This window comes from Bombus vancouverensis, chromosome 6, assembly GCF_051014615.1.
Source record: "Bombus vancouverensis nearcticus chromosome 6, iyBomVanc1_principal, whole genome shotgun sequence".
NCBI lineage: Eukaryota > Metazoa > Arthropoda > Insecta > Hymenoptera > Apidae > Bombus > Bombus vancouverensis.
Window position 1 is genome coordinate 11849645 of NC_134916.1, and position 27375 is coordinate 11877019.

The window sequence follows — 27375 nt, forward strand, 5'->3', positions numbered from 1 at the left end:
CAGGTAACCGATAAGGAAAATATGATTTCATTGATAGCGTAAGTATTTGAATTAGATTTGGGTAGGGTGTCGTTGGGGCTAGTCACAGTCTATTGGAGGAATAAGTACGCGTTGGAACATGCGCTCGAAGCCGGTAATGGAAAGAGTAGTCCGAATGCGTCGTACGGAGACTCCCGCGTGTGGAAAAAATTTAATGTATTTAATGGTGTGGAACAGACTGAATGCTCGATAAATTTTGCCGTAATTTCATCCAGAGTACAAATGAGATACCGCCATTTTCGATGATAGAACATCCAATATAACGATATAGCTTTGGCAAGGATGGATAGAAACACGAGCTACGCGCGTGACTTTCACTTGTTGCACCCAAGAGTACAAGCACAGAAATGCATAAATGAATCACCAATTTTAGTGATGGAGTTATTTCATTTATTCTTTTTTGTATGCTTTTTTTATATATTGTGTAGATATATTACAGGATATATGAATGATGTTAAAATTATATTCGTCTCTTGACAAATACCAGTGATGTTTGTATTTTTTTAATAAGATAATAAAAATATCATAAGCGTTATATATATTTATATATCTATACATTTCCTAATTGCATTTTCTTTACTCCTACATTTCGCTTCGGTACAGCCACGGAATGAGACGAGATTTTTTCTCAGTTCTTCATACGTAATAAATCTGGGAATGAAACGTGTACCGTGAATGTTTTTCTCGTTTGCTTACAGTATATCTCCACGAACCAACCGCGATTACATTCTTATCACATTTTTGAGACAGAACACATTGTATCTGGATAGTACAAAGGTGAATTAATTGCCGACGCATTTCGGCCATGCCAAACCTCCACAAGATATCGACACAATAACGTATATGACAACCTACGAGATTCACACAAAATTAAATGGAATATTTTGCATTAAATCAAATCGTACATAGTATCGATTACTTACGATTAGAATAACTCCAACAATAACGTAAATTTTTACGTTCTTCCAAAACAAAGAGCGTGCTAAATTTCTACTGGTTTTTCTGAATGTAACCGACTAAAAATATACGAAAACATTATTTTTTTGCACATCCTTTATGGTATCTTTTAATTCTACTTACATTCGTAGATAAATTTTCAGTCTTGTTTACAAGAAGTTCTAGCCGTTCTCCACGCATTGCGACATTATCAATATTTTTACTCATTATATCTTTCAATTCATCCAGATCACCGAGAACGCTATCAAGCACATCGACTTTGTGACTAGACTCATTGTAATGTTTCTAAACAAAAAATGTAAATGTGAAAATGTTAGAAAATACATTTCAGATATATTTATATTTCTTACCATTGTACTAGCTAAAGTTCTTGCAAAATCTGTATTCATCGCATAGGGAATTGCAGTTTGCGCATCTTGACCATATGCAGCCAAGAATCTTCCTTTAATTTCTGCTAGGTATAAAAATGCTTTGGATTTTTGGTAATCCTATAACATGAAAATGTTTGACACTAATGAATTACTTCAAACAATGCTTAATTACTTTTAGATTACTTACATCATCTGTAATGCACATATAAATAATGTTATCTTCACAGATGTAGTGAAAAAGATATTGTCCTTGTGAATATGTAACCTTGTCATTTTCAGCTTTTTTTGCCAGAATGCTCTCTGTTACTTCATCAAAGTTTCCAGTACAGGAAGCATATTTTGCCAATACCGTTGACCCTCGAGCCACCACGGTATATAAAATTGGCATGATGAATGCTGGAATAAAATAAAGATTAATATTTCATTATAGTCACTCTTGTTTAAGCTTTTATAAGCAAAGAATCTTTAACCTACATGGATCTATTAAGTAAACAATAAAATTCTGTTTGTAACTGAATTTCCTTATCTGTTATCAAGCTGATTAATACTTAAAATAACAAAGTTTACAGAAGGTGTTGCCATAACAGCATGTAAAGTAAGAAGAACATTCTAATATTCTTAAGAAAGCAAGATAATTGCAAGATTTACGGAACAACAATGGAAAAGATTAATAAAACACAAAGTAAGACGCCATAATTTCTAACCTCCAAGGACAATGAAATGTCTTACACATTCACTGTTTACGTCCAAAATTTAAAAGATGCTGTCAGAACGAATAAGAAATAAAATGACGTCGTAGTAACCAACATGTGAATTTATCAAGATCAGCTATTATTTTCATGACCTACCTCAATTATTAGGATGGCGCGAATTGAGAAGTGATTGTGCACTTTGTTCGATGTTAACCTGAAAATTTCTACTGTTCTCCCTCCTGAGATCGTTTTTATGAGTAACTTAATTGATCAACGAATTGTAACTTCATGAGAATTGTCCTATGATCCATCAGCACACGTCAACAGCAACGTCCGAGATTATCAGTAACACATGACAGTTGATCATTGTCAGTGTGTATTCCGTTGACACGCGCACTCCTTGTGGCGCGAAATTTAAAATAGCTTATTTTTCTGCTCTGTTTTCTTCGCGAAGAGAAAGCAATATTTTCATCTGTAAAGATAATCTCAAACAATTCCGTATTACAATTAAAAATGTTTAAGACGTCTGAATCTGAAATATATTTTAAAACACTTTCCTAAAGCTCGTATCTTTAGGCCGTGAAAGATAGGAAAGGAAGAAAAATTCTCGAATACGTTAAAAATCCAAGCATTCCTTACTCGAAATTCACAATTCGCACTCTGGTTTATAAGCTAATTACATTATCTTTATCGCTATCAGGAATCAAAATCACTCATTATCTAGAAAAAGAAATCACTGAAGAATTTACTTATCAACAATATCGACTACAAAATTAATCACAGGGTTTTGCCAATTCTTTAAATATATGATCTTTTCTCTTGCATCATGCTTGAACTTCGCTCCAAAAACTAGAAGCGACACGGAACATGCGTGTTCGGCCTCGAAGGGTGCTGGTTAGTTCGGGAAACGCATGTCAGTAGCGATACGAAATTACGTGGTGTGCCAGTTTTCTGGATTTCCTAGCTGCGTACAGATCGATAGCTCCTCACATGTGGCCGCATGCCGACCAGTATACCGACGCTGCTTACTACAATGGAGAAGGGAGTTAACAGAACGTAAGAGTGGATAGATAACGGTATATTCGTCGAGAGGAAGAGACGCGTGCACGCGGAGTCTACTGCAGTTCTGTGTGATTCGGCAGACACGCAACTACCTTCAGAGCTCTGGTGATCATTATCTACGATTGCCGCTGTTCCTTCGATAGTTGCTCGTTCTACGGCCTCTGCGACATTAGCCATGATTCTAGGTAAATATATCACGTTATCAGTAACCTTATCGTGCATTAATGAACTTCATATTAACGCTTTTCCATAGTATTAGACTTCAGAACCTTTTGCAAGTTTTTATTATCAGATTCTTTAGTCACGTGCTGTTCATTATTCATAAAGTTGTCCATATGAAGTTCAGTGAACCCTAATTAACTGATGTTTACAGATAGTAGATTACTGATAGTAGCTAGTTTTCTTCCTCGACTTTAATTCTGAACTGGTTTCATGGGAAAAGCGATAGAATCGCAAGGTGCGAGGGGACGGGTGCCAATTCCAGGGAAAACTTCTTAGATCATGTTTCTTCATAATTTTCTTGGGTGTCGCAGTTATGTTGTCTCTTTACATTTGTTATACAACGTTGTTTGTTACGTTGTTTGCACTGTTTCATGTGTATATTTGGAGCAGGTCATCGAAATATTTTTTTTACTGACCTGGTATCCAACACATTAGCTTATCTCAAAGATATGTTATTTTTCACATGTTCGTCGCTGCATGATTCTACCAGAAGATATGACTAGTACACAATATTCGCAATTTAAACTTATTATAGTTATTTTCGTGATTGGTCGTGTGTCGGAGAGCAACGCCCGTGATATTGATTTCAGCAAAAGGGTCCATAGTCTCCCCATGCGATTTCCCCTCTACAAAAACAGTAAATCAATAACATTGAAAGAAATATCAAATTATGGTAATACCAGTCTATGTATACCTACGTCTATGGTGGATATAGCAAATATACACGTATAAAATACAAATTAAATAATCGGCGAAATTAGAAGATTTATCGTTATCTAAGCACAAATATCTCACTTTAAGCTAAAATAAATCTATTTATTCGTTTCATTATGTTGTTACGTAATAGCACTGGAATATCTAGTACGTTGAATTCACTGATAGCACTGATAATTACAGTAAGTGATGTAAGGCATACCGTCTCTCTTAGCGTTCGATAAACATTCGTCAGAAAATATCAAAGTTCGAAAGAGATTGCGAATGTTTATGCATTTATGGAAAATTTAAACATGCAAACATTCGTAAAATACACATTATATGTAAAAATATAAATTATATCCAAAGCAGAGTATTCGTTGTAATATTCAGCGAGTGAAACAGGTCTCTACCTATCCGATTGCGTTCATAAAAATACAAATTTGTATAAAAATTCACTATCTGGTCATTAGGAACACCTATAAGAATGACTGAAAAAGCAAATGCGATAATCTATGCACATCTTCGAAAGCGCACAGTTCTTCGGTTTCCGTAGCCTACTTTCCCGCGTATCAACGATACGGGACATTTTAGCATGGACAAATTGTGCAAGTTGTCTAATGCGAGTATACACCTGCTGTCACAATATTCCGTTACGTTGTTCCGATTTCTCGCTATTTAGAGGATGTCATTTCGAATTGCGATCAAGAAACGGTCTATATTATAATACAATTTTATCTGTTTCCGGTCGGCTGACAAGAATGCCGGCTACTGTTCGTTCGAATATGTACCGTTAAGCGCGCCATAAACTAAACATTAACGTTCAATTTGCATCGTTCGAGATTACTTCTTATAAAATTCTGTAGAATGCAAATAAAACGGAAGCTTGTCGTGAACGTTCCGTTGGAAGATCCTCAGGTCCGTTGATCACAGTAGTGCGTCTAATTTATTTCACCGGTATTCTCGATGATCTCCAGTATGATTTCAGATTTCACGCCATTAAAATAAATTATACAAGCCGGTTCGATGTTTACTTGATCGGCGAAGGACTCGAGAAAGGTACACATACAAAATTTCACCCTCTGTTTAGCATAAGTTTAGATGGTGACAAGGGATTCACATATTATCGAGACTCATATACATTTCAGGGTCGTATACTATTCAGCAACAACAGTCTCTCCTTTGCGATCTTCCTTTGTTTCTCTCTGAAACCATTACTTCGTCGGCGTTTTGCATTGCAAATAACTTGACTTCTCATTCGCACCGATGTTCCCTCGATGTCCTCTCTGAAACACAAAATTCAAAGTGTTCTAAAAATTTACAAAAGAAGAGAAAACGAAAATTAGCTCTTTCAGCGAATAATCGAGACAATGTAAATGCTCAGTATCTCTACAGTAGAGCTGCATTTATCCGAACGAAATTTTAGTTAGTACCCGGTTAATTGAACTTCTGCTGGTTGCATTTATTTATCTGAACGTGAGCTCCTATTATGTGAACTCTAACTATACAAAATGTTCGCCCCCGACTAGTTCAGACAAGTGGAGTTCTACTATAAGTCAAATTTAACCACCATGCAATGTTTATCTATGTTCTGTTATCTGGACGTTTGATCGCGGCTGCGAGTCGACGATTCTGCAACGGACCGTTTTGCATGGTCACATAACCGTAGAGAATTAATGTTGCTGAATGTTTTGAGAGCAGACAGGACACGGCTGACGTACGTATCTGCAGCCGTTGTTGGCGCCGGCACTGTAGTCGTCTTCTTTTGGTGGTGGTGGACAAAAAGGCAAAAGGATAGACCACCCTCAGAATGGCGGAAGGTTGGCGAATTGAGCGACCTGTTCGTGTATCCGGTTAAGTCGCTCGGCCTTGTTCGAGTGAACTCAATGGAGTGCACGAAATTGGGCCTGAAATCTGGCTGGCTTAGGGACCGAACTTTGATGGTCATCGACTTGAATGGACACTTCGTTACTGCCAGACAGTGGCCAAAGATGGTCCAGGTAAGAGATTCAAAATTAACCAATAATATAGTATCTTGCATCTGGATCGACGGTTGTATGTAAATATATGGAAGAAGATATATTGTCTGTTAGCTATTTGACTCGCACCACATCAATTAAAAAGACTGTTTTATTCTGTCTATATATCCATTTTACGCAGAGACGAGATTTCCTGGCATAGTCTCTGTCTTGCATTTTGATTAAATTTAGTTCCAACGATCAGGATGCAAGGAAATACCTTACCCTTAATTATATTTACTTCAGCAATTGTCCTAACTTTGTATATTGATTTTTATTGATATTTATCATTTATATTTATTTCAATATTTGCTTCAAGATCGAGTATTAGGTATTTTGAGAGAATGAAGCCCATGGAAATCAGAGACACTCCATAAAAACTACTCTTAGGCGATGATAACACCTCGATAACATCTTCCGACCATTTAATTATACTAGAAGATGATATTAGATCCGCTACTTGGTAGATTACCTAATTTGATTAGTGTATATCAACGTATCAACTTACAAGGAGCAATGTTTTATCTTTATAACGAGACGCGTATTCAACTCATAGCTGATAACGAAACAGGAAGAAATGCAATGTGGGATCGTTGTGGAAGCTAGGTGGGTGATAATTAGAAATGGATCGATGCGCGATAATCAAGGCAATTTCTTCTGATCTTTCTCATCTCTCGATATGTGTATTCTTCACTAGTCGTTAAGCTTAGTTTGCACAGTCCTGGCACGGATTCGGTTGGGTTTCCTCCTTGAGCTCGAAGAAGCAAACCGCCATTTCTTTAACACGACTTTGTAAGGAAACGGGATACTTTTATAATCAGGATTAACGATCCGTTTTATTGTCGCGAAGATTCGCGAAATTAACTGTTGGAGTCCGACGCGAGTAATTAATTCACCATACGGCGGTATTTTCCTATCGTACGTTGCCTCGTTCAATGTCACTTCCGCTGTGATCGAACAGCGTCTTGTACCTTCGATTTGATGGAGATGTCTTTCATCTCGGAATTTCGATATTTCTGTTTAAAAAAGTTTCGTATCGCTTCCTTAAATCTTTGTCAGTGTAACAAAATAACAAAAAATTCAGAATGAATGATTTAAAAATTAATTATCTCTTCGGTTTCAAGATTTCGCTTATCTCAGCTATCAGATACAGAAAACACATACTTTCAACTTTTTACAAGAAGTAAATATTAATAATTGCGTTGTTGCGGAAACTTTTTGGTACCAATATATCCAAAGTAAATTATTCGTTATGATATTCAGAGGATGAAAAATATCTTTATTTTATATTATTTCTATTATAGACACTCACAGTTTGATCGTTACATTTAGAATGTGAAATTTATAATTATTGTTAAGGAGATAATTATCAATGAAATGGTGAACTGAATCTGTGGGTTTCAGGTGATACCTAGCATCTCTGGATCGATTCTCACATTGTCCGCTCCGGGAATGATGTCTACGTCTATCGATTTGTCCCAACTCCAAGGCAAAGGATTTCGCGTCGCAGTCTGGGGTCAACCTGTATCTGCCTGCGATTGTGGCGAAGAATCTGCCAGATGGTTATCTCGCTTTCTTCTTCAAGAGGACACTGGGTTCAGATTGGTTTACTATCCTTTAGATTATCCAACAAGAGAGATCAGGACGAGAGGCAAGATTTTTTCAGTGACAAGTGACGATACTGTAAGTTTTGATTCAGACACAGTCATCGCTGAGAATTACTAAGGTTTTACAATCAAATAGTTTATTCATCGCATTAGTAAATGATTTATTTATTAAATAGGGAGCCTATCCAGATGCCACTAGCTATTGTTTAATAAACGAAAGTTCAGTGACTGACTTGAATAGTCGACTAGAAGATCCAGTCACCCCAGATCGGTTTCGACCAAATTTCGTGGTTAAGGGCGCCAACCCATACGAAGAGGACACTTGGGGTTGGATAAAGATAGGTGATAACATTTTCAAGTCTGTTATGCCTTGTACGAGATGTATCCTAACTACCGTCGATTCCGAAACTGGGACAAAACATCCGAAGGCTGAGCCTTTGAAGACTCTGAAGAGGTTTGCCTTCATAAGTAACATTTATTTATCTTAAATTTACTAATAATCAAGTAATTTAACTAATAAACAAAATACACTAAATTTAGTCGATTTACTAGACGAGTAACACATCTAAAAATTTGTAAGTTTTGAGATATTTGCAACAAATCAATGCGAAAGTGAACCACTTTCTGAGATAGTTTTCCTGAACTTGAAAAATATGCATTTTCCGAATCATTTTTCTATTTTTCCATCATCATTAATCATCAACAAATCTCTAAAGTTTGAAGAAAAGTAATTGTTACTTCTATGCGTGATTTCTTTTCTTTAATCTTTTTGGCTAGAGATTTTATTAAGACATTAAAAGCTGTTTAATTTGTTAATACAATAGCATGATTCAAACCAAAAAATTGAGGAGTCGCAGTGGACACCTATATTCATAATTACTTATGTTGTATTCATATTCCTGATATCACATAACACGTTGGCTGCCGTAGCGAATTTTATATGTTTTCTTCTGAGCGTAGCAACAGATTGAAATATATTACATTTAATTTTTACAAAATATCATATTGTATTTGCGCACTTTCTTCTGAATTTTATCTAACACTGTTGAATATTTTTTCGTCCATGAAATTTATCATGTTCTAATCATTCTATAGAATCTAGTAACGTGGTTCATCGATAACTATCATGACAGCCAACGCGTTAAGGATCATACTCTCTTTCATTCGGATAAAAATTAACAAGACGTATATATTTGTCACAGTTACAGACAAATAATGGATCCAGATGTTCGCCCACTAGTTGGCGAGAGTCCAGTGATGGGAATTCACCTGGGATTGAGAAGTCCCAATGGCACCGTCCGAATAGGGGACCCAGTTTACGTCAGTGTGCCTAAGGAGCAACCGATATTGATATCGCCTCCCTAGCTACACCGATGGGCTTCGTGCGAAGACGAAATTTTTGTCTACGAGGAAGCCACGAGATCTCTGAAGGAGAACACTTCGTTAAAGAATTTAACAAATAGAGAAAACGCATAGCATCGAGCCTAAAATCGCGTCTCTGATCGTTGAACAGGGCCTAAAAAGTTACAACGGACATTGTTTCTTCAGACAAATTGCTATTCTCTCGATTAGAGAATGATGTAAATGGCGCGATAGTCGCGTGATAACAATAATTTAAACCTTTTTGCCAAGTGTATTTCTCGCTTTAAAGTTGAAGCGTTCATCGCCTGAGATAATTTGCGAAGAGAATCGATGATTCTCAAATATCGTATTTTTGCTAGATGTTGATCATGAATCAATGAGGACAATATAATAAACGTGCTGGGAGATGCGTTTGTTATTTGTTCATATTTGTATCGAGTATATTTTTGCGAGGAATAAACGAGTTGCAGAGGAATGTGAACTTAAAATTTCCAGGAGAGGGTTGCTACATTTTCAAGAATGTCCTAGCTTTATGATAATAATATTTATTTATTTACACTACAAAACAACAGGGACGATTTACAGTAAAAGGGATAACTCGTCCAATTCGAAGATCGAAATACATTTTTACGAGTATTATTCGACAATGACCATTTTCTTATCCCGCCTACTCTAGGCCAATCTAAGAGAAGATTGGCTCGTCGTTTTATCTCGTATGCGGCAATGGTAGAGTGAATCTCAAACTATGCTCAGTTTTGTACAGGGGCCATGGAATTCCTTTAGTTTACCGAATGGTCACCGGAATCGCCGCAGTGGGTTGGCAGGCCTCGGGGAAGCAACGGACAAGGAAACGCGGGCCGCTGAACGGGGAGAAACTTTCTTTACGTGTAAATCGATCAGATCAGAAAGAAACAATGCTTGGCACAGTTGTATTTCGGAAATAGCTATATACACAGCTCACATGAGATTCTACTCGGACTTACGTTATTTTTTCTTATAAAATTACACAAGAAAATATATTTATAAGTAATAAAATATTTTAGATTTTAAATAGAGCTACATAGAAAAATGATCGACTCAAAAAAATGTTGAATTCCATTCGTATAAATTATATATCATATCGACGAAAGTTCGAGCGCAGCGAATCTCGGTAACGTGAACTTCCTAATCGCTAGTAAGAAGAATAATATACCGCGTATAATATAAACAGAGAAAGTATCAAAGAGAAAAAGAGAGCGTTGGAGGATGTGAGACAGAAAACGAAAAGTAGGAGACGATAGAAGCGAAGCAAGATAGACGGAGGACAGAGACAGTTCGATGTATGAACTCGAAGTCGCGCGATTACGCTATTTAATTTGACGAGAACAATTCAGTAGTATCAACGAGAGACTTCGGATCTCGGGGACAAGGGGGCAACGCTGGTTACGTTGCCAACGTCGTACCCGTGTTCCAGCTTGACAATCACGGCTCGAGAATGGCTCTCACGTGGCTCCCGAGCGTTTCAGGACCATCGGAATTTTTCTCTTATACTTGGACACCCTTTCGCTGTCGCGTTTCGTCCAACTTTAGATGACCGAAGTGATCAGTCTCGCCTTGAAGTTGACGATGCGTTCGCTCGTCGCTGCCAGGCGCTGAAAACATAAATAGTTTCGGTTAGATTTTATTGCTTAGTAATCAGCTATACACATATACACACGCATATACATAGACATTCTTTACATGATAAATTAGAAAGAAGAAGAAATCATCCAGACTATAAGATACGAGTTTCTAAATCATTTACGTGAATCCTTTTTCTCCAATACTCTTTGTATAGAAGACAATCCTACGATTTTCCGCTTACAAATGTTCGCAACGCTTTCGAGCAGGCGCGTTTAAACTGTACTTTCGACATTTCTTATTCACGCGACCACGGTTTCACCGTAACGTAGTAAAGAAACGATCATCGATCGAAGATCATTCGCACGGACCATGCAACATGTGCTCGTTCGTTGTTCCGCCACGTGACTGGAACCTGCAACGGAATTTCCGATTTAACAAGTTGCGGTGCAAGCAGACAAATTCCGAGCGATGTACGAACCGTGAACGCTTTCAAGCCGATGCCCGCTTGCACGCGCGACGAAGGTTGAACATAATAAGCGCGATTAAGTTTAATAACGTTCGAGCTGGCGATACCATACCACTGTATTTCCGTCTGTTCGTGCTGTTGCTTTCTCTGGTTTGTCGCATTGTAAACGCTATATCGCCGCTACGACATAATAAAGACCTGGTCTGTCAATTAAACGCGAAACGGCTCGAGAAAAACGCGAAATATAGCTGCGACTGGCCGGTGGTTTTGTTCTCACAGGAATTCCTACGCGTGTTCTTTTTCGGCCGCTTTCTTCCCGCTCGAATTCCAAACGAAACGCGTAGAAAAATCTAGTCACTGTCCGTTGCGTTTCCTCTTCACGCTTGGTAATAGTAAGACCGATCAATTAGCCGAGCATCTCGAGCATTGCACGGAGACAACGATCTTTCGAAATTGGAATAGTTTTTGCGGAACTATATCGTGAGAGAACCAACGAAACGTACATAAACTGTAGAGATCTCCAAGTGAGATCATCTGCCCCTAACGAACTACTTCCCCATGGTTCTTTCGTCGATCGGTTTCGCTTTCCTTGAGAATTCACGACGCGCGAGAGCGAAACACGTGAACATCGACGAGTGACCGCGGTTATCGGTGTATTTATCTCAGTACGGCGTTACAAATTGTAATTGCAACCTATCATAAAGGACATGATATCGGAGTTAAAGTAGACACGATTTCAGGTGTCAGGATAAACGAACTATTAGCGATTCGAGGAAATAACCTGAGTAGTTGATGAGGACCGTGCGAAGAAATTTTTAATACAGAGTGTTAAACATAAACGGGATATCAACGATGTTTTATACTGTATATTAAAATAAAAATGTATATTTGCATCAGTCTCCTCGTTTCTCAATTTATCCAAATAGTAATTAATATTCTTAGTTCTATCGCTGCTAATGTAGAGCCTTAAGAGGGTCCAAAGCTTCAAGCTATCAGTCCATGTCAATTCTCGATGATGTAACGTATGATATTAGGTATGTCATTGCCTGATCTCTGAACAAACATCGTGATTTGTTTGATTTATGATTTCGACAAAATTGCTCAACCACGATATTGCTTATACAATTATATGAACGTAAATAGCTACCTAGGTATTATTACAGTATTATTAAACAGCTATTTAATTATTTTCTACTAATTAAAATGGTATTCTTACAATTGTACGATCGCGAATATTCTGAATTAAGTTAAGGAACGAATTGCACGCGAGAATTGAGCACATCGATAGAGGAATCGCGTCATTGATAGATCGTTAGAGGCCGAAGGATCTACCAAGATCTCGATCGCAGGAGCCGTTCAGTCGCACTCCTGGCAATATCGCGTGCCAGGAGCTACGTAGCAGTTGCTTGCATAAGTCAGCCGGCAAATGGACGAGCTATTTCATAGAGAAAGTCGCTTACATTTTTGCTTTCCATCGATCCGGACGGGGGATGCTTACGTAATCGCCCGGTTTTGTATCTGGAACGACAACGCGTCACGCTTGCGCGAGTTTCGGCAAAATCTTGGGCGCGAAAGATCGGTCCACGTCGAATTTAGAATTTCTCTTCTAAAAAATTCCGAATGTATAAAATTCTAGACTTTCTCGCGGTTCTTTTTAGATTCTTTTTAGATTGATATATATTAATAATTAATTTAACGCATAAAATATCATGGCTTTATTAGAAATAATAAATAGCGAAAAAAGCTGGTTGAACATTAAACGAGAATGAGATTAGGCGAACTTTAATCGTGCGTCGTTCTTGAATTTAGAATCGCTCATGGTTATTAATATATCTGTATCAGCTAAATGCTGCTATTATGACCGCGATTAAACCGTTATATTTATTTGAAAAAAGAAGAAATTCGTACGTTGACATTAACAAATCGACGAAGATATTGTAGTTTCACTTTCGAACAAATCGGTTATGTAAAACGATGCAAAAGGATAGTTAATTTGCAAGGTAGAATTCGAAATGGTTTTAAAAAAAGACTACGAATAATCGGAACAGGTTAATGGCAATTTGTTAGACACCCGTCACGGTGACTACATGGAAAATCCCGAGCAAAGTTATAACGCGTTTGGTTCGCCAACGTGTCCTAACCTCGGTCGGTCAACCCCTTTCTACATGCACATTTCGCTTCGTGTCTGCTTCGTTAAACATAATCAATTTCTAGTCGTAAAGATCGACCGGCTGTTGCCACAATGCGATCGGGTCGCTGAGTTTCCATTCATGTCGGTAAATTGCCTATAGAGAAACTGTCTTTTTGAAACGCTTCTTTACGATCAGAAGAAGATATTGAAGCAATTTGCAAATTGAAGTGTTCTCATTCTTTTGATCGCCGATTGTATTGTAAGCTATATGATATAGAATTTCATATTTCTTCGTCGTTTCTTTTTCTATTGCTTTTATGTTTTAGTTCCTTTGGTCACTTTCTTTTAATATACATTATCAAGATGTTAATTAGACGTTTTGATATTGTTGGAGATTTTAGAATTCCAAAATAATTGCATCGATAAGGCATAGAAATTATTTCAGTGCCTTTACATTGAACCGATTACAAATCCACTTTACATTTCAAATAATATATAATAAATAAGACGATGAACGAAACAATAAATTGAAGAAACATTTTGAGATTTTAATGAATCTATCAATTCTAATATTTCTAAAACGTTTAACAAATATGATCGCGTCATTTTCGCCTTTCAACTGGAAGCAAGAAAAGTAACGCTAGTCCAAAAGCATAATCGATAAATAAATAATAAATTTATCCAAAGAAGGGAATGAATCGATTTCTGCATCTTTTACGTTTCTTCTTACTATTTGCCATTTACCGCTTAACCCATTTTTATCATATACCAATGAAAATTACTCACAAGAATGAGATCCTGTACGAGATTCGAAATTCCTCTGTTCACTATGACGAAGAACCTGGTAACTGGTCCTGGAATTGCTTCTTGAGGCTCCTCTCCGGCCTTTCCAGCCGAACCGTCCCCTCCGCTTCCGGCTACCAGCTGCAAATAATCGAGCCACGTATTAGCCTAATTTCCATCGCAACAGAGGTTTTCTCAGAAAGAGCACGAGAGAAGGTGAATGATAGAGACAAGTTGCGTAGATCGTTCATTGTCATCGATCATCGCGTAAATCGTTGTCATTCATTTATTATTTTTTGAATAGAGAGATAGTTGCGGTGTGTAGCAGGTCCACGTCCAGCTTCAGCGCTCCCGATACTACGGTGCTTTTACATCCTGAATCCTACTTGCGGCTACGATCCATCGATCTTGCTGCTACGATCCTTACGTGCGCTTCTTCGGCTCGTGACATTGTTTCGGATATCGTTATAGGGTGTCCATACGCTTAGAATATCTTTTTATTCATATTTTTGCAAGTGACAACATACTTTCGCGAGATAACTCGGAAATCTCGAGATTTCAAAGTTTCGTGACACTGTCGCATTATGGACAACCTAAAGGTGCATCAAAACTAGAAACATATTTACAAGGACCCAAAAAGACAATACGACGTTACAGTGATAATTACAGACAGCATGACGCACATACTTACTTTGCTGCTCGGTCGTTAAAAAAACGTACGTCACGCATCGTGCTATCAATTTACAATACTACTATTTAGAAGAATTCGTGTACGAGGCCAGACGACTCGGCTCTGTATAAGAATCTCATTTTCTCCGTACGCATTCGGTCAGAGATTCGAAACGAAAAGAAGTGAAATTATTGGACAACGCGAAGCGGAATCGTCTGGCTACGCGTTGTTTTTGGTGCGTCCCAGTAGCAACGAACGAGCTACGGCTACGACGCTAACAATATACAACGTATGAATGTGCAATGAACGAGTACGAGATCACAACGAGAGAATCGGCAATCGATCAATGGCTGCCCTGAGATTCCGAGGAAATCGGCCGGGATGTCCATCAGCCAGTTGCTTCGCCGAAAGTCTTTAATCGCTGGTTGTCGGTGTCGCGTCGGGACCGTTGGTCGGGTGGAACAATTGGATAAAAGATGAGTTGGACGTGACGGAACGAAGGATTTACAGGGTCACTGAATACTTGTCCAGAATCGGAGAATAGGATCGATAAACGTGGAGGTTACAATTAGTAGGAAGATATGACGATAATCGGTGTTACGTGGCGTTCGAAGGACTGAAAGTTGTCACATTGAAACAATTCTTCGGACGAATACATGCGATGGCTTACGAAAGTATTTAAACATTTCGAAATCTTTGTACGTACATGTGTAACATCTTGAAATTTGATTTTATTATACCGTATTACCAATTTTCTTTAACTAAACTTATATATCTGCGCTAAATGTCTTGTAACTTCTATATACATTTTCAGATTTGTTTAGGATTTTACCAATGTGATAACGTCAGTCGCGTCTCGTTAAAATGTTGGTGAAATTTCAAAATGTTTCATATAAAACGCGTAATATACATACACATAAAAATACATTCATAAGCCATTGTATATGGAAACTAAATTACAGATCCTGCATGTCATTGTTGAAAATATCTTTAAAGAATATCAAAAATATTCTTTCAGTCGTTCGAGATGGGAATACAGGACGAATGTAAACAGGGGTTGGTTAGTGACAACGATGATGCATTACATCTAAGACTCTACGCTAGGACTATGAGAAAATCGATGAACGTTTCGCGAATTGTGCTCCAGGTTTCTGAAATTATTCGCGCGATGGATCTTGCTCAACAGGGTGGACGATCGAATTAAATATCCTGGTGCACAATTCACGTACGATGGTGGCTAAAGGAATTCGACGAAGAAGGCACGACGAAACACGGGGAAGGCAAGCTAATGAAGAGCGAAGAAAGGACAGACAGACCATACGAACGATGTTCGAATAATTAAGTAAACGGAAGACGAAGGATAAACAAAAGAACACGCGGTACGAGTAACAGGTGATCGTTAGTCACGTGCGGGCAGTACATGCTGATCAAACATAGTTGCATGCTTTGCTTCGATGTACAGAGGATTGGGTGCTGTTAAATATGCGGTTCGTTGCTTGTAAACGTGCAAAGTACTTCTTGCGAGATGGATGCAAATATTAGATATTTGATGCACTAGAGAACAATATTGTTACTGCAAACTAATATTATCTCGAGTTGAAACTCCTTACAACGTAACATTCATATTTCTATAACAAACAGAAAGCCATCTTTTCGAAAGAAATACATCTTGAAGAGGCGAGTTACCATAAAAGACCTTGCTCGAGAATTAACGTGTTAGAGAAAGGAAAGTGTCATCCACCAAGCGCCATTAGCAAAGAGAAACAGAGTTAAACCCAGAGCAAACAGAAAGCCGGCCAGGTTCCCATAGGCCAACATTCAGCGAAACCACTGAAAATCGTCATTAAGAAACCTGTGGTATCCGTTCACCGAGTGGACAAGTGAAATTCAGAAGAGAGATAAAGAAAGTGAGAGAGAGAGAGAGAGCGAGAGAGATAACAGACAGACAGACAGACAGAGAGAAGTGCAGTAGGCAGTGTCCGTTCGGCTCTGCTCGGAAGGATTAGCGTACCGGTGGTAGGTTGCCGGCTCCTGACGCGGCCGGTGCGCTGGTCGAGGATCCCGCCGTGGTCGAGGAACCAGCTGGAGCGGCAGCAGGGGCGGCACCTTGGGGAATCGGGCCCAAGTCCCGAGAGGCGCTTAAACCGAGCCCTAGGCTCTGCGTACCTGCCACCACGCGGTACACCGTGCCCGCCGCTCTTGCCGCCCCGTCGGCCGCTTGCTAAACGAGAACAGAGACGAGAACTTTCGTTTACTGATCCGCTCCTCGGGAGAACGCCTGTCTATTTAGTCATTCTTTTCTGTTCTTTTCTTTGTTTCGGTCATGATTGTCGCGTGTCGTATCGACAACAAGCGATTTTTCTCCTTCCGCTTCACGATAGTGGATTAGTATTCGTCGTCGATGAAGTGGATGTCCTGCAAAGCGGCTGAAATTGTTTTTAACGACTGACGAGACGAGTATTTTTCTTGGTATTTGTCTTGGGTCAATGCGACGATTCTGCGTTTATTCTAGTTCGTTTCAGTCATTTTGTTTCGGGTCCATTGGTTTCTTGGGGATTGCTTTTCTCCAGATCGTTTATCGCGTGAAGAGTGGAGGGTCAGAATAGAATACTATAATGGAACAGATTTCACAGAACGTTGTAAGAAAATGTGAAATGTTTCAATCCGATATTTCGTACCGTACTTTCAAGGAAACGAACGGCAGTTTTTCGATACCGTAAAAGGAGGTCGATCTATCGACTAGTTCCAAACAGCCGCGTGTATTACTCAGGATCGCGTAAGTTCTCCATTAGCGATTGCGAACATTGGTGACCTTTGGTAACAAAGAATCACGCACGTGAGATAAGATAAGTAGCCAAAGACGGTGAAGGAAAGCTTTAACGCTACTTGAAGTCGCTGACTCCACGCAGTTACTTGTATCTTTACAAACGCGATTAAAAGAATGGAAACTAAACAGAAATTTGTTTTAAATATCACAACGTAAGTTTTCCAAGCGTGTTCAATTTGAACTTCGAAGGAACGAAAAATGAAGAATATGATTTGAAAATCGAAATTATTAGCTCTTTGCGCAATCGTGATTTCCAAATAATTTCGTAATTAAACATTCTGGTCTCACGAACGCGGCGCAAAAGATAGGATCACGGATTTCTTGTTCTAGCGCGTTTCTTGTAACGTGCTAAATCTTCTATTTTCTTTTTCTCGTTTATGAAGCATGAACCTCGAGGATGTTTTCGTCTCGTCTCTAATCATCCACGAGGTTAGGTCGCGCCTAGGTCGAGAACCTTGGAATAGTAACCAAGCGACACAGCTGGGCAATTCGGTCGTGGACTTTCACCGGTATCAAAGTAGGCGCCCTTGCCTGTGTCCGCCTGTTCGCTGCTTATTTGAATGTTAAATCTATCAGTTTCTGCCATATTATTTTCGACCTTTATGTTTTTGACGCAAATCTGTACCTTTTCTTATACAAGTCCTCTTTTTTTTATCGAACTATACATTCAATTCAAATATCGTGCATCGAGTTGTTCGACGTCTAATACGTATTTAGAGCAGTAAATTGTACGATGATTGGAAATATCGAGATCAATCGACAGAGTACTATCCATCGAATGTTTCAATAATTATTCGACTTAATTATTGTTGCAGTGATCTAGGTAATGTAATATGACTTGGAAAATAATTATTTGATCTTCAAGGTTTCTGATACGTGGTACAAGAAATACGTACTTCTACTTCTTCTGGAAAATAAGTATTAATAATTCCTAGGCTGCAGATTTGTATGCATTTATACAGAAATTCACAGGAAAACGATACTTAATAAACGCAAATGATATGTATAAGATAATGAAAGTGGTGTGTCGGATCTTTTTCTTTTTTTTTTTTTTTTTTTTTAATAGATGTTGCGAGTCTTCTTAGATTCCGTTGCTTTACTCGTACCCATACAAATATAAATTTGCATAAAAGCCCTCGATCTAATACTATAATAATTACGTTACGTATTACCACATGTAAGATACGACAATATGCCGGAGTTTCTCACATGCTACACTGCGAATGGTTTAATCGTTTTAGAAGATTAGTCTGTTCGAATCTTAGTGTCATCAAATAGACAAAATCCTTGGCTACGTTTATCGATTAAACATCGCCTATGAATTACAGAAATATATTACAAATATCCATGACAATAATTAAGATCCACAGAATGTAAACTTCCACTTTTCACTCGATACCGAAGAGACGCAGTGGAACAGGAAACGCTTTCTTTATTACGGAAAACTCACCCTGATTATATCAAAGACGAAGTTGCCAGAGCTGCTACTGGAGCCGCCCAGACCAGAGAGGAACCTTTTGTTTCTGTTCTCGTCATCTTCAGTCTCTACTTCTTCGAGAGGCGTCAATGGTGGTGCTGCATCGTTGCTGCCCTGTTCATCCGCGAATTGTACTTTGACCTCGTTGTTTTGCGACTCGGCTGCTACCTCGTTTACCTTGTACTCCGCTTCCGGGTTTATATTCTGTGAAATAGAAGGTTTACGGTCTACCATTTCGAGTATGTTTGAAGACGAGTCGCCACCGATCGATTGCTAAGGAAACTCGAATGGACATTGATCGTGAATTATTATACAGTCAAGGACTGCAAGAGTGCGTTTAAGTCGTTGGATAATCAACGTGAATTATTTATGAACACTGGTGTATTGTAAAATCAAGTTCGTTAACGATCGACCGGCGTTTAGGGAGAAAAAAACACGGCTTGTTCAGATCGAAGGAAACGAAGCGTGTGACGCGCGATCTCGCGATGTCTCGTGATCGGGATGCGCATCAGTTCAGCGATCGATGGCTGAATGACGGCTATACTCTGCAAGCAACGTAGAGAGATATGCAATGGATCACGAAAAAACTCTTCGAAAGAACTGCTTTTCTTGGTCATTGAACATAGAAAGCTGTATTGTATACATTACATAGAACATTTTATGATTTCATTAACACCGTAATGAGACACGATTGTCATGACTATATTGGAAATATTTGAAATCAATGTGAAAATGTGTATTACGTACAGAGGTTATAAGACATTTATGCAAACATTTAGTAAATGTGTACTGTATGAATAGAAATAGTCGGATGAATGGAGAAGTAACGAGAAGTGATGTACTTGCAACCACTGTTTCTTCGATTTACTTTAGAATTTTCTTTCGTGAGCAATTGCGTAATATAGTATATATGTGTAGAGCAATCATATAGCAGCGCAATCGAGTCCAAACTTCTGATTATTGTATTAGAACAACGGCTTTTAACGAGAAGTTTGAATTTATTGAAAATCACCGAAGAGAGCCTTACATGCCACGTTTTTCTATACTATTTGAAGTTATCTAGCTTATGAATTGCAGATTCTCTCCGGCTCTGAATTCTCTTATGCTGATTTCAGTCAACGATGCAGCAGAAACGCATAAATATCCAATGATAAAACATCGCTGCATGATATTTATGACAACATAACACTACAAAGAAGCTAAACATAATATGATAAAACAAACGGGAATCTAATAATCATTTATCATCATCTGTCATTGCGGAATATAAATTGTTAACTCGAACGTTGTTTTCTTCCAGCTAATTCTATTTAGCATGGCTGTTATGCGACGGTCGGGAAATGAATTGTAAATTAACGCGAATGCAGATTGATTTTTTCCAATGATCGACAAAAAAGATGAAGGCAGAAAGTAGCAATTACTGTTCAACGAAAACACCAGAAAAAGTGCCCTCTTTATAAGAAAGTATCTTGCCTCGAGACGAATATGAAGAATCAAAGGATAACGATGTCAAGAAAAATAAATAGAAGACAGAATGAAGAGAAACACAACGCAAACAGATAGACAAGCGAATAATAGAAAACGATACGAATGGTATACACACGCAAACGCACACAGAGAAAGAGTTATAGTTAGCAGACAGTAGAAAAACTTGGTAGACAAATTATTGTTTCCCGCAGCAGTCCCAATTGCGCGGTGATCGTCCTTGCCGGATCAATCGATTACTCTTCGTTCAGGTTCATTGACCTCCAACGTGTTACCGATCTCGCCACCATTGTACAGTCACGCGACCGTAGAGGCGACCTCGTTCATCCTGTCGTCCTGATTGATAGCGGTCGTCTGGCTGGCTTTAGTGCTCGACATACTGGCTGGCGCTCCCGTGTCTGTGTCCTCGTCTGGCGGGAACGTCGGCAAGGATACCGATACCTTGGAATTGCCTGCGTCGTCCTCCTCGTCGTCGAAGAAGGGCGGCTCAGCGGTCGCCGTCGAGCCACCGCTCGACGAGCTTCCGGAGTTCGAGTCACCGTTATTCTGAATTAAACTGCGAAGAACGGTCGGGCCGAGTATTCGGATGATTTCCGCGACAATCGAGTTCACCTTTTTTTCGATCATCTAGAAAATAACAGCTCTTAGCTGACCTTTTTTTATCAATCCTGTTTTCGAATATCGCTCGTTCCCATTCACGAGGAAATTTTCTGTCTTTTCGTGTCCGTGATACAAGAGTCGTAACGTAGCTCCTGATGTTAATATTATCGCGCGATTTAATCGAATTCGTTTCGTTGAAATTCGTGTTCGTTACAAATGGTTACGTCGAGCATTGATTCTTTTTAATCGTTCGGCCAACTGTTATTATTGTCGTATTTGCGTCGTCGGAATGTACGTCCATGGAATTGCTTTTTGAGCAACGTTATTGTTGAATTAATGTTCCAGTATTCGTTGACGGAGCTCGATATTAGGATTCGTCGTCAGCCTTCGGTGCAGTCGAGAACGTTACAACGGGTAGGAAGTGAACGTGTCAAATGGCGATAAATGATATTGCCGAACTAGTAGCTGGTTCGATGAAGGTGGTAAAATGGAACTAGCAAACGGTTGCAACGATCGTGTTTTCCACGGTGAAATTTGGCTCGAGAAGGACGTACGCGGATCGAATTCGTTCCGATAGAAACTTTCAATTTTCATTCGATATCTTATCTTAATTCATGAAGTTAATCGAATAAACGAACACGTAGTTGCGCAATCTATAGACAGAATGCACAGGAAACGAGGAAACTCTCCGTGAATCATGAATCGAACGTACAACTTTCTTAGGAGGAATGTCGATTCACTGCGAACAATTTCTCCTCGACTTTAAACCGACACGGTATTACTAATGAAACGTTTTCGTTGACGATATAATTTCTCAATTATCCGTTAATACGAGAAAGCGGCGATTTGAACAACGTAGAACGTCCAAGGTCCTATTTCGATTGACTAAATCCGATACAAAAAATACCGAGCGTCTACGAGGGAAGAGGGAACTTGGTACATAAATCGGTCCTGGCCGTCTGCAGGATTTGACTGCGCTGTATTCAGCAGCTGCTCACCTGAGAGGCATCGGGAAACAGTTCTCGCAGGATACCGATCGTCCGTTTGTTCCTTAGAGCGGCCTCGTTGTCGGCTTCGGCCATCATCAGCCGATTCAGTGCCTGAAAAAAGTTTCCCTGTTGTCCCTACAAAGTATTTTCAATGTCTGGAAATTCTCGTTTCATATATTACTCTTCCTCTCATGCATCTGCCTCCGAGATTTTCATTACCACCTTTTAATTATTGTTCCTGTATGCGTAACTGTTTCTTCTGTAATCGTGTAAAGTATTATCCACAGAGATAAGAAAGTACCGACGAAATATATCTGGAAGATAGTCGAGAACGTCGAAGAGCGTTAAGATAATATCGTTGCGCAATATCCACGACGAATAGTATAAGAGAGACGTAAACTCTAAACAAGGATTTCGTTCGATGCGTTCAAGGTTTGCTCCGGAACGATAATTTACAAACTACAAAATTGAACGAGAACGCGTGCGGATCGTTGTACGAATGGAGAATTGAGTAAATTTTAGGCGAGAGAAAATAATGGAACTGTAACGTTGCGCACGACAATCGCTCGAAGAGAATTGCAGCGTTTAACGACATGATTGCGCATTATTACGTATTACTGCATTAGTGTCGCTACAATTTTCTGTTACGATATACGAAGCTTTTTATGATTTATGACCTGCCTAGTTGTAAACGGCGCTTCTTGTTCGCACAAGACGACTTAAATAGATCGGCAGTGAGACGAAAAAGTAAACTCGTTTATAAATAATGTCGTTGGGTTTTGTAACAACCCGGACAAAGTCATCGACGGATTAATCGAACCGTTCTGACACTTAGACGGTCTCAAAAGTTGCTCAACCTGATTACCATGGTTCACTTTCCCCTATACCGCGCTCACGTTCGACTCGCTGTTACGATATTTGTCCCTGCGTGTTGTCCACATTCGCAACTAGTCTTTGCTTCCGACATAGCCTCACCAATAACGAATTCATTTTACAATTTCCTGTAGATATCCGAATAAATCGCAAATTTTTCTAAAGTTGAATAGTCGTTTGGTTGGAAGCAAACAACTGAGCGAAATTAGAACGAGTACCGTAATAGGAGATCGCGCTTATTCTCGCGTTGAAGTCTCCAAAACTAGCGGTAGTCGACTTAAGATATCCGTTACAATTTCTCTTGTACTTCGTACAACATTTCACTGAAGATTACGAAGAAAATACATATAACAGGAGCAATTTTGATGATTACCTGATTTTCATGCTATTTAGTAGTTATTAATTATTAATATGTTAATAGTGTAGTCTAATATAATATACAAATTAAAATATGATAACTGATACTTTTGAGAAGTCGATATATTTTATGCAAATATTTTTCAAGAAGATCTCATAAACTAATTCTGGTAATATGTAATTAGTTGTTATGCTATAGCATTTTAAAATTGCTGCCATATAGAAAACAGGAAATATGACTTATCGCGTCTTTCCTCTGCACTTTTTAATTTGGTGCTTTTGTAATTCAACTATCTACAATTGACAAATCCCACAAACAATAACGATACCTGGCAATAAAAATATTTCAAGCAAAAAAAAACAACTAGTACGAAAATAAAGAGATTTGGAAACCACTGTCAGGCACGATATAACGAGAGATGGAGAGAGAGAGAGAGAGAGAGAGAACACGTGCACGTGAGCGCGTGTACGTTTACGCGCGCGCTTTCCATTGGGCAGCGATCAAGCGAAGAAAGTGTCCGGTGTAACTCTGGAAGTGTTCGCGGCCAGTGAAAGTGTCGAACCGAAGAAGAGAGTCGACCAGACGTTCTGACTTTTCGTTGGACCGTATATTTCATCGCTCGTGTAACGATACTTGCCCACATGACTAATCGTCACGCTAAAAAAAAAAAAAAAAACAATTCCACGAAAATCATTTAATCTCTTCCGACTATGACGCGCGAGTTTTCTCTATGATTTTCTGTTTTCAACAAAACGTGTTTCTTAATGATGTCCACACCTATTTTCATTGGAAAAATGGCTACAATAAAAGACTTCGTTGCAGCAAACAAAGAGGACATTTATTTGCATAAACTACTACGTTAACGATTCGGCAGTCGTTAAAATGCAATGGCGGTAAATTAAAATCCTAACAATCAATCGTGCCTCCATTAGACATGTTAATGTTACAAGCAAATGTGATTCAACGTTGTTAAATGGAAATCAAACACATCGTCTTAAGTCCGAGGATTCCACGTGACGTGGATGAGACATTAGAAACACGAGTGTTGCGCGTTTTCTTTGCGAGCCTTTATTCGCGCGAGGTCGTAGCACTCGATCGGAGTGAAAGAGGTTCCGTCGAAAGTGAAACATCATCTGCGATCACCGAATCGATCGACTCGGTCCAACGATCAACCGGCGATTTAGCCGGACGTCGAAATCCTGGCGAAAACTTTCGCAACGAACGACACTGCACGTTTCCTTCGTTGGTTATCTCGACGATTAAACGGCCGTTGCCTGTCGCGAATTTCGCGCACAGAAACAACGTTTTCTCCGATTCCAGCGTTCTTCCGAGATAACGAAGATCGTCTCAAGGATAGATGGTTGGCGTCCAGCCGGCCCAGTGACACAGAGAAATCGATCGTAACGCTAGTTACGCAATCTCTGAATCGAATACAACTAGCTGCGAATCCTTTCGAACATCAGACAGAATTTTCTAAAATACTTTTCTGCGTTAAATATACGAAATATAAAAATACGATATATACAAAATACGATGTACGAGCTTGAGGTGAATTAGATGAATATCAGAGAACAGAATTTAATACGTTTTCCTATGGCAAAGAGGAAGCTATCTATATATTATTTGGAAGTTTCCTTCTTTTTGGTGGAATACACGATTGGCATTGAAAAGTTCAAGAACTAAATACTAAGGTCGTTCGATGGCTTCGATGGAACCGGATTGCGGACATGTTTGTGAAATTATCGTACATTGCCAAATGAAAACCAAGCCTCCGTCGACATTTGGTGAACACACGTACGTTTTTCAACCGGCTTACCTCGGATTGGAGACGACCTTTATCAGAAAGTGGACTCGAACCCACCAAAGTCACGCACAGTGCTGTTGCCAAAATAACGATGAGTTTCATTTTGTTTGATTGGGAATTTGAAACCTGCAAAGGAAAAGGGTATGATATAATTTTCAATAAAATGTTCCTTGTTGGTTCTTATAAAATATTTCACCGCGGAAATGTTTGCCAACTTTGATTGTTTATCGAAACGTGAGCATTGTGAAATACGTATCAGTCTGTGTTTAAGAATATAATATTGTTTTATCTGGAATCTAAAATATTATCTTATATCTGCGCCTGTTTCCTGGATAATCGACCAGCATGATGGACCGGAAACGTTTTGAAAGGATCCTGGAGAAAAAGATGAGAAGGTGAAGGAGTCTCGACGATGTTTCAGGAGTGGGGAGCAATGGCTCTCCTTTCTCGAGTGTGGATACGTTCGAAACTATCACTTTCGACCGAATGAAAGTGGAGAATGCCGCTGGCAAAAACGACGCCGAGATTCTTGAGGAAAGATGGTCTAAAGCGTTTCGTTCATTTTTATAAAAATGACTCATCGCTATTGCTATTGCTTGTTGTTCGTTTTTACCATGTGGAATCGTTGCAAATCGTAACGAAATAGAAGAATTTTGAATATTTCAACGTGAACTGATAATATGCATTTCTTTTCGACGTAATTATCGAGAAATATCGAAAAATAAATGCTTATCGGAATATTTGACTTTCTTTTTGTCACATCATTTACCTTTCACGTTTTGATTCTATTCCATAAAATTTAATTGTACGTTCAAATACACATGTTGCTCGACTTGCCTTCAAACGAGTCTATAATTACGATAGCGAAACTGTCGGAATATAATGCTGACCACACATCGAGTTAATATAGATTCAGTACACATGTCGTCCCAACCGATGGTGATGGAGCAACAGTGCGCATTCGAGGCCAAATATTGGCAAATTTCATTAATAATTCGCGAGCATAATCGAAAGCAGGCTTCAACTATGTTTGGAATAGAGAGTAGTACAACTTTCTTCTAAAATGATAAAAATTGCAATGAAGTAATTTAGCTAGCTACCAAATATTTCGTCGATTTGACAAAGTCAATAGGTTGAACCGTCGTGTGTAGAGTCACGTGCGTTCCGCGAAATGATCAAGCGTCACAGTTCGATAAAAACCGGATTTTCCTTCGGTTGGACCAATAGCTGGTCTTACGAATTTCGATTTTTTCCTCGAGCTCGTTGTGTCCGGTGAGAACCACTTCACGAATATCTTCACTCTGACAATTCTTTGTGCCCGTTTCGTATACACGAGCCTCTTTCGAACTCGAGGAAGAAGCCCGAAATTGGAAATCCTATGCACCTGGGAACCTATCGAGACTCTATGAGAACTACTATCTTGCAAACTCTTTTGCAAACGTTGAAAAAGCGTCGAGACGTACAACCAAACTGAGCAAGAAAAATTCAACTATACAATTTTTGTTACAAATTATATATTTCCAAAATACTCGATAGTTTCCTGAACACAGAGCTCGTGTCACGTGGACTAACGTAATTATCGAACGCTGAAATAAAATGCACGATATCGCGATCGAATACGTGTTCCATATGAAGGAACTCACCACACACCGATTCGTTATGACACGGTAGAACTTTTAAACTGTCCGCTTGTAAAAGAGACCCAAAAGGAGCTCTCCGTGGCTCCTGCTCTCTTCGGCTTTTCTGTAACTGTCTGTGTAACGGAGGTTAGTGAGCGGCTTTTATTAGAAGGAGGGGCCTATCGCCACCTCCACGCTACACTTCAGTCTCCGTCTTCTCTGTTTCTCTTTCTTTTCTGGTCGCCTCGCGCGATTCTGAAGAAGGGATCACCGTAGAATGTAAGATGTAAGTAGCTACGGCCGATGAAAGATCCTCGATGCGACCGTGAAGATGTGCGGAGCGGAAGTATCAAATGGATTGTTGTTGTGCGTCAATGTATCCTTAAGGGCGATTGATAACATCGAAGATAACGAATAAACGCGTTACCATAGGAATTTATGTCCGTGATTAGTAAAATATACGTTCGTTTACCTCTAGGAATATTTCGAAATTTCTGGGCTTAATTTGAATTCTTTAGACCTTTGAACTCTTGAGTCTTTAAATTCATGAATCTTCGAATTTCTAAACTTTTCAGCGAATTCCAGTTATGGAAGTGGAATATTCCTGGAAGTTAATTATAATTTTCAACGATAAACGAACTTGCGAAAGATCGATTATGTCTCGATCA

At 39.0% G+C, this 27375-nt stretch overlaps 3 protein-coding genes across 7 annotated transcripts; 1 reads left to right on the forward strand and 2 right to left on the reverse strand.

The window, feature by feature from the left end:
• Window positions 1-512: 512 nt before the first annotated feature.
• Window positions 513-2462, reverse strand: Vamp7 (vesicle-associated membrane protein 7). 2 transcript variants are annotated; one of them, XM_033332117.2, is made up of 6 exons: window positions 2216-2462; window positions 1555-1763; window positions 1347-1484; window positions 1120-1281; window positions 963-1055; window positions 513-890 (listed from the first exon to the last, which is right to left on the reverse strand). In XM_033332117.2, the coding sequence occupies exons 2-6, from the start codon at window positions 1753-1755 to the stop codon at window positions 822-824; spliced, it is 663 nt and encodes a 220-aa protein (XP_033188008.1). In that variant the 5' UTR covers window positions 1756-1763; window positions 2216-2462; the 3' UTR covers window positions 513-821. The 2 variants fall into 2 exon arrangements, with proteins under 2 accessions (XP_033188008.1, XP_033188009.1); XM_033332118.2 differs by lacking the exon at window positions 2216-2462 and adding an exon at window positions 2072-2201.
• Window positions 2463-2943: 481 nt separating this feature from the next.
• On the forward strand, window positions 2944-9498 carry LOC117155774 (mitochondrial amidoxime-reducing component 1). Its single transcript, XM_033332111.2, has 5 exons — window positions 2944-3306; window positions 5738-6036; window positions 7459-7737; window positions 7838-8115; window positions 8864-9498. The coding sequence occupies exons 1-5, from the start codon at window positions 3297-3299 to the stop codon at window positions 9024-9026; spliced, it is 1029 nt and encodes a 342-aa protein (XP_033188002.2). The 5' UTR covers window positions 2944-3296; the 3' UTR covers window positions 9027-9498.
• Window positions 9499-9552: 54 nt separating this feature from the next.
• LOC117155775 (uncharacterized) lies at window positions 9553-26877 on the reverse strand. Of its 4 annotated transcripts, none has more exons than XM_033332113.2 (7): window positions 26739-26877; window positions 25101-25214; window positions 22063-22164; window positions 18953-19183; window positions 16687-16896; window positions 14009-14146; window positions 9553-10654 (listed from the first exon to the last, which is right to left on the reverse strand). In XM_033332113.2, the coding sequence occupies exons 2-7, from the start codon at window positions 25188-25190 to the stop codon at window positions 10589-10591; spliced, it is 837 nt and encodes a 278-aa protein (XP_033188004.1). In that variant the 5' UTR covers window positions 25191-25214; window positions 26739-26877; the 3' UTR covers window positions 9553-10588. The 4 variants fall into 4 exon arrangements, with proteins under 4 accessions (XP_033188004.1, XP_033188003.1, XP_076475376.1 ...); XM_033332112.2 differs by having other exon boundaries at window positions 26732-26862; XM_076619261.1 differs by lacking the exon at window positions 26739-26877 and adding an exon at window positions 26189-26344.
• Window positions 26878-27375: the final 498 nt, after the last annotated feature.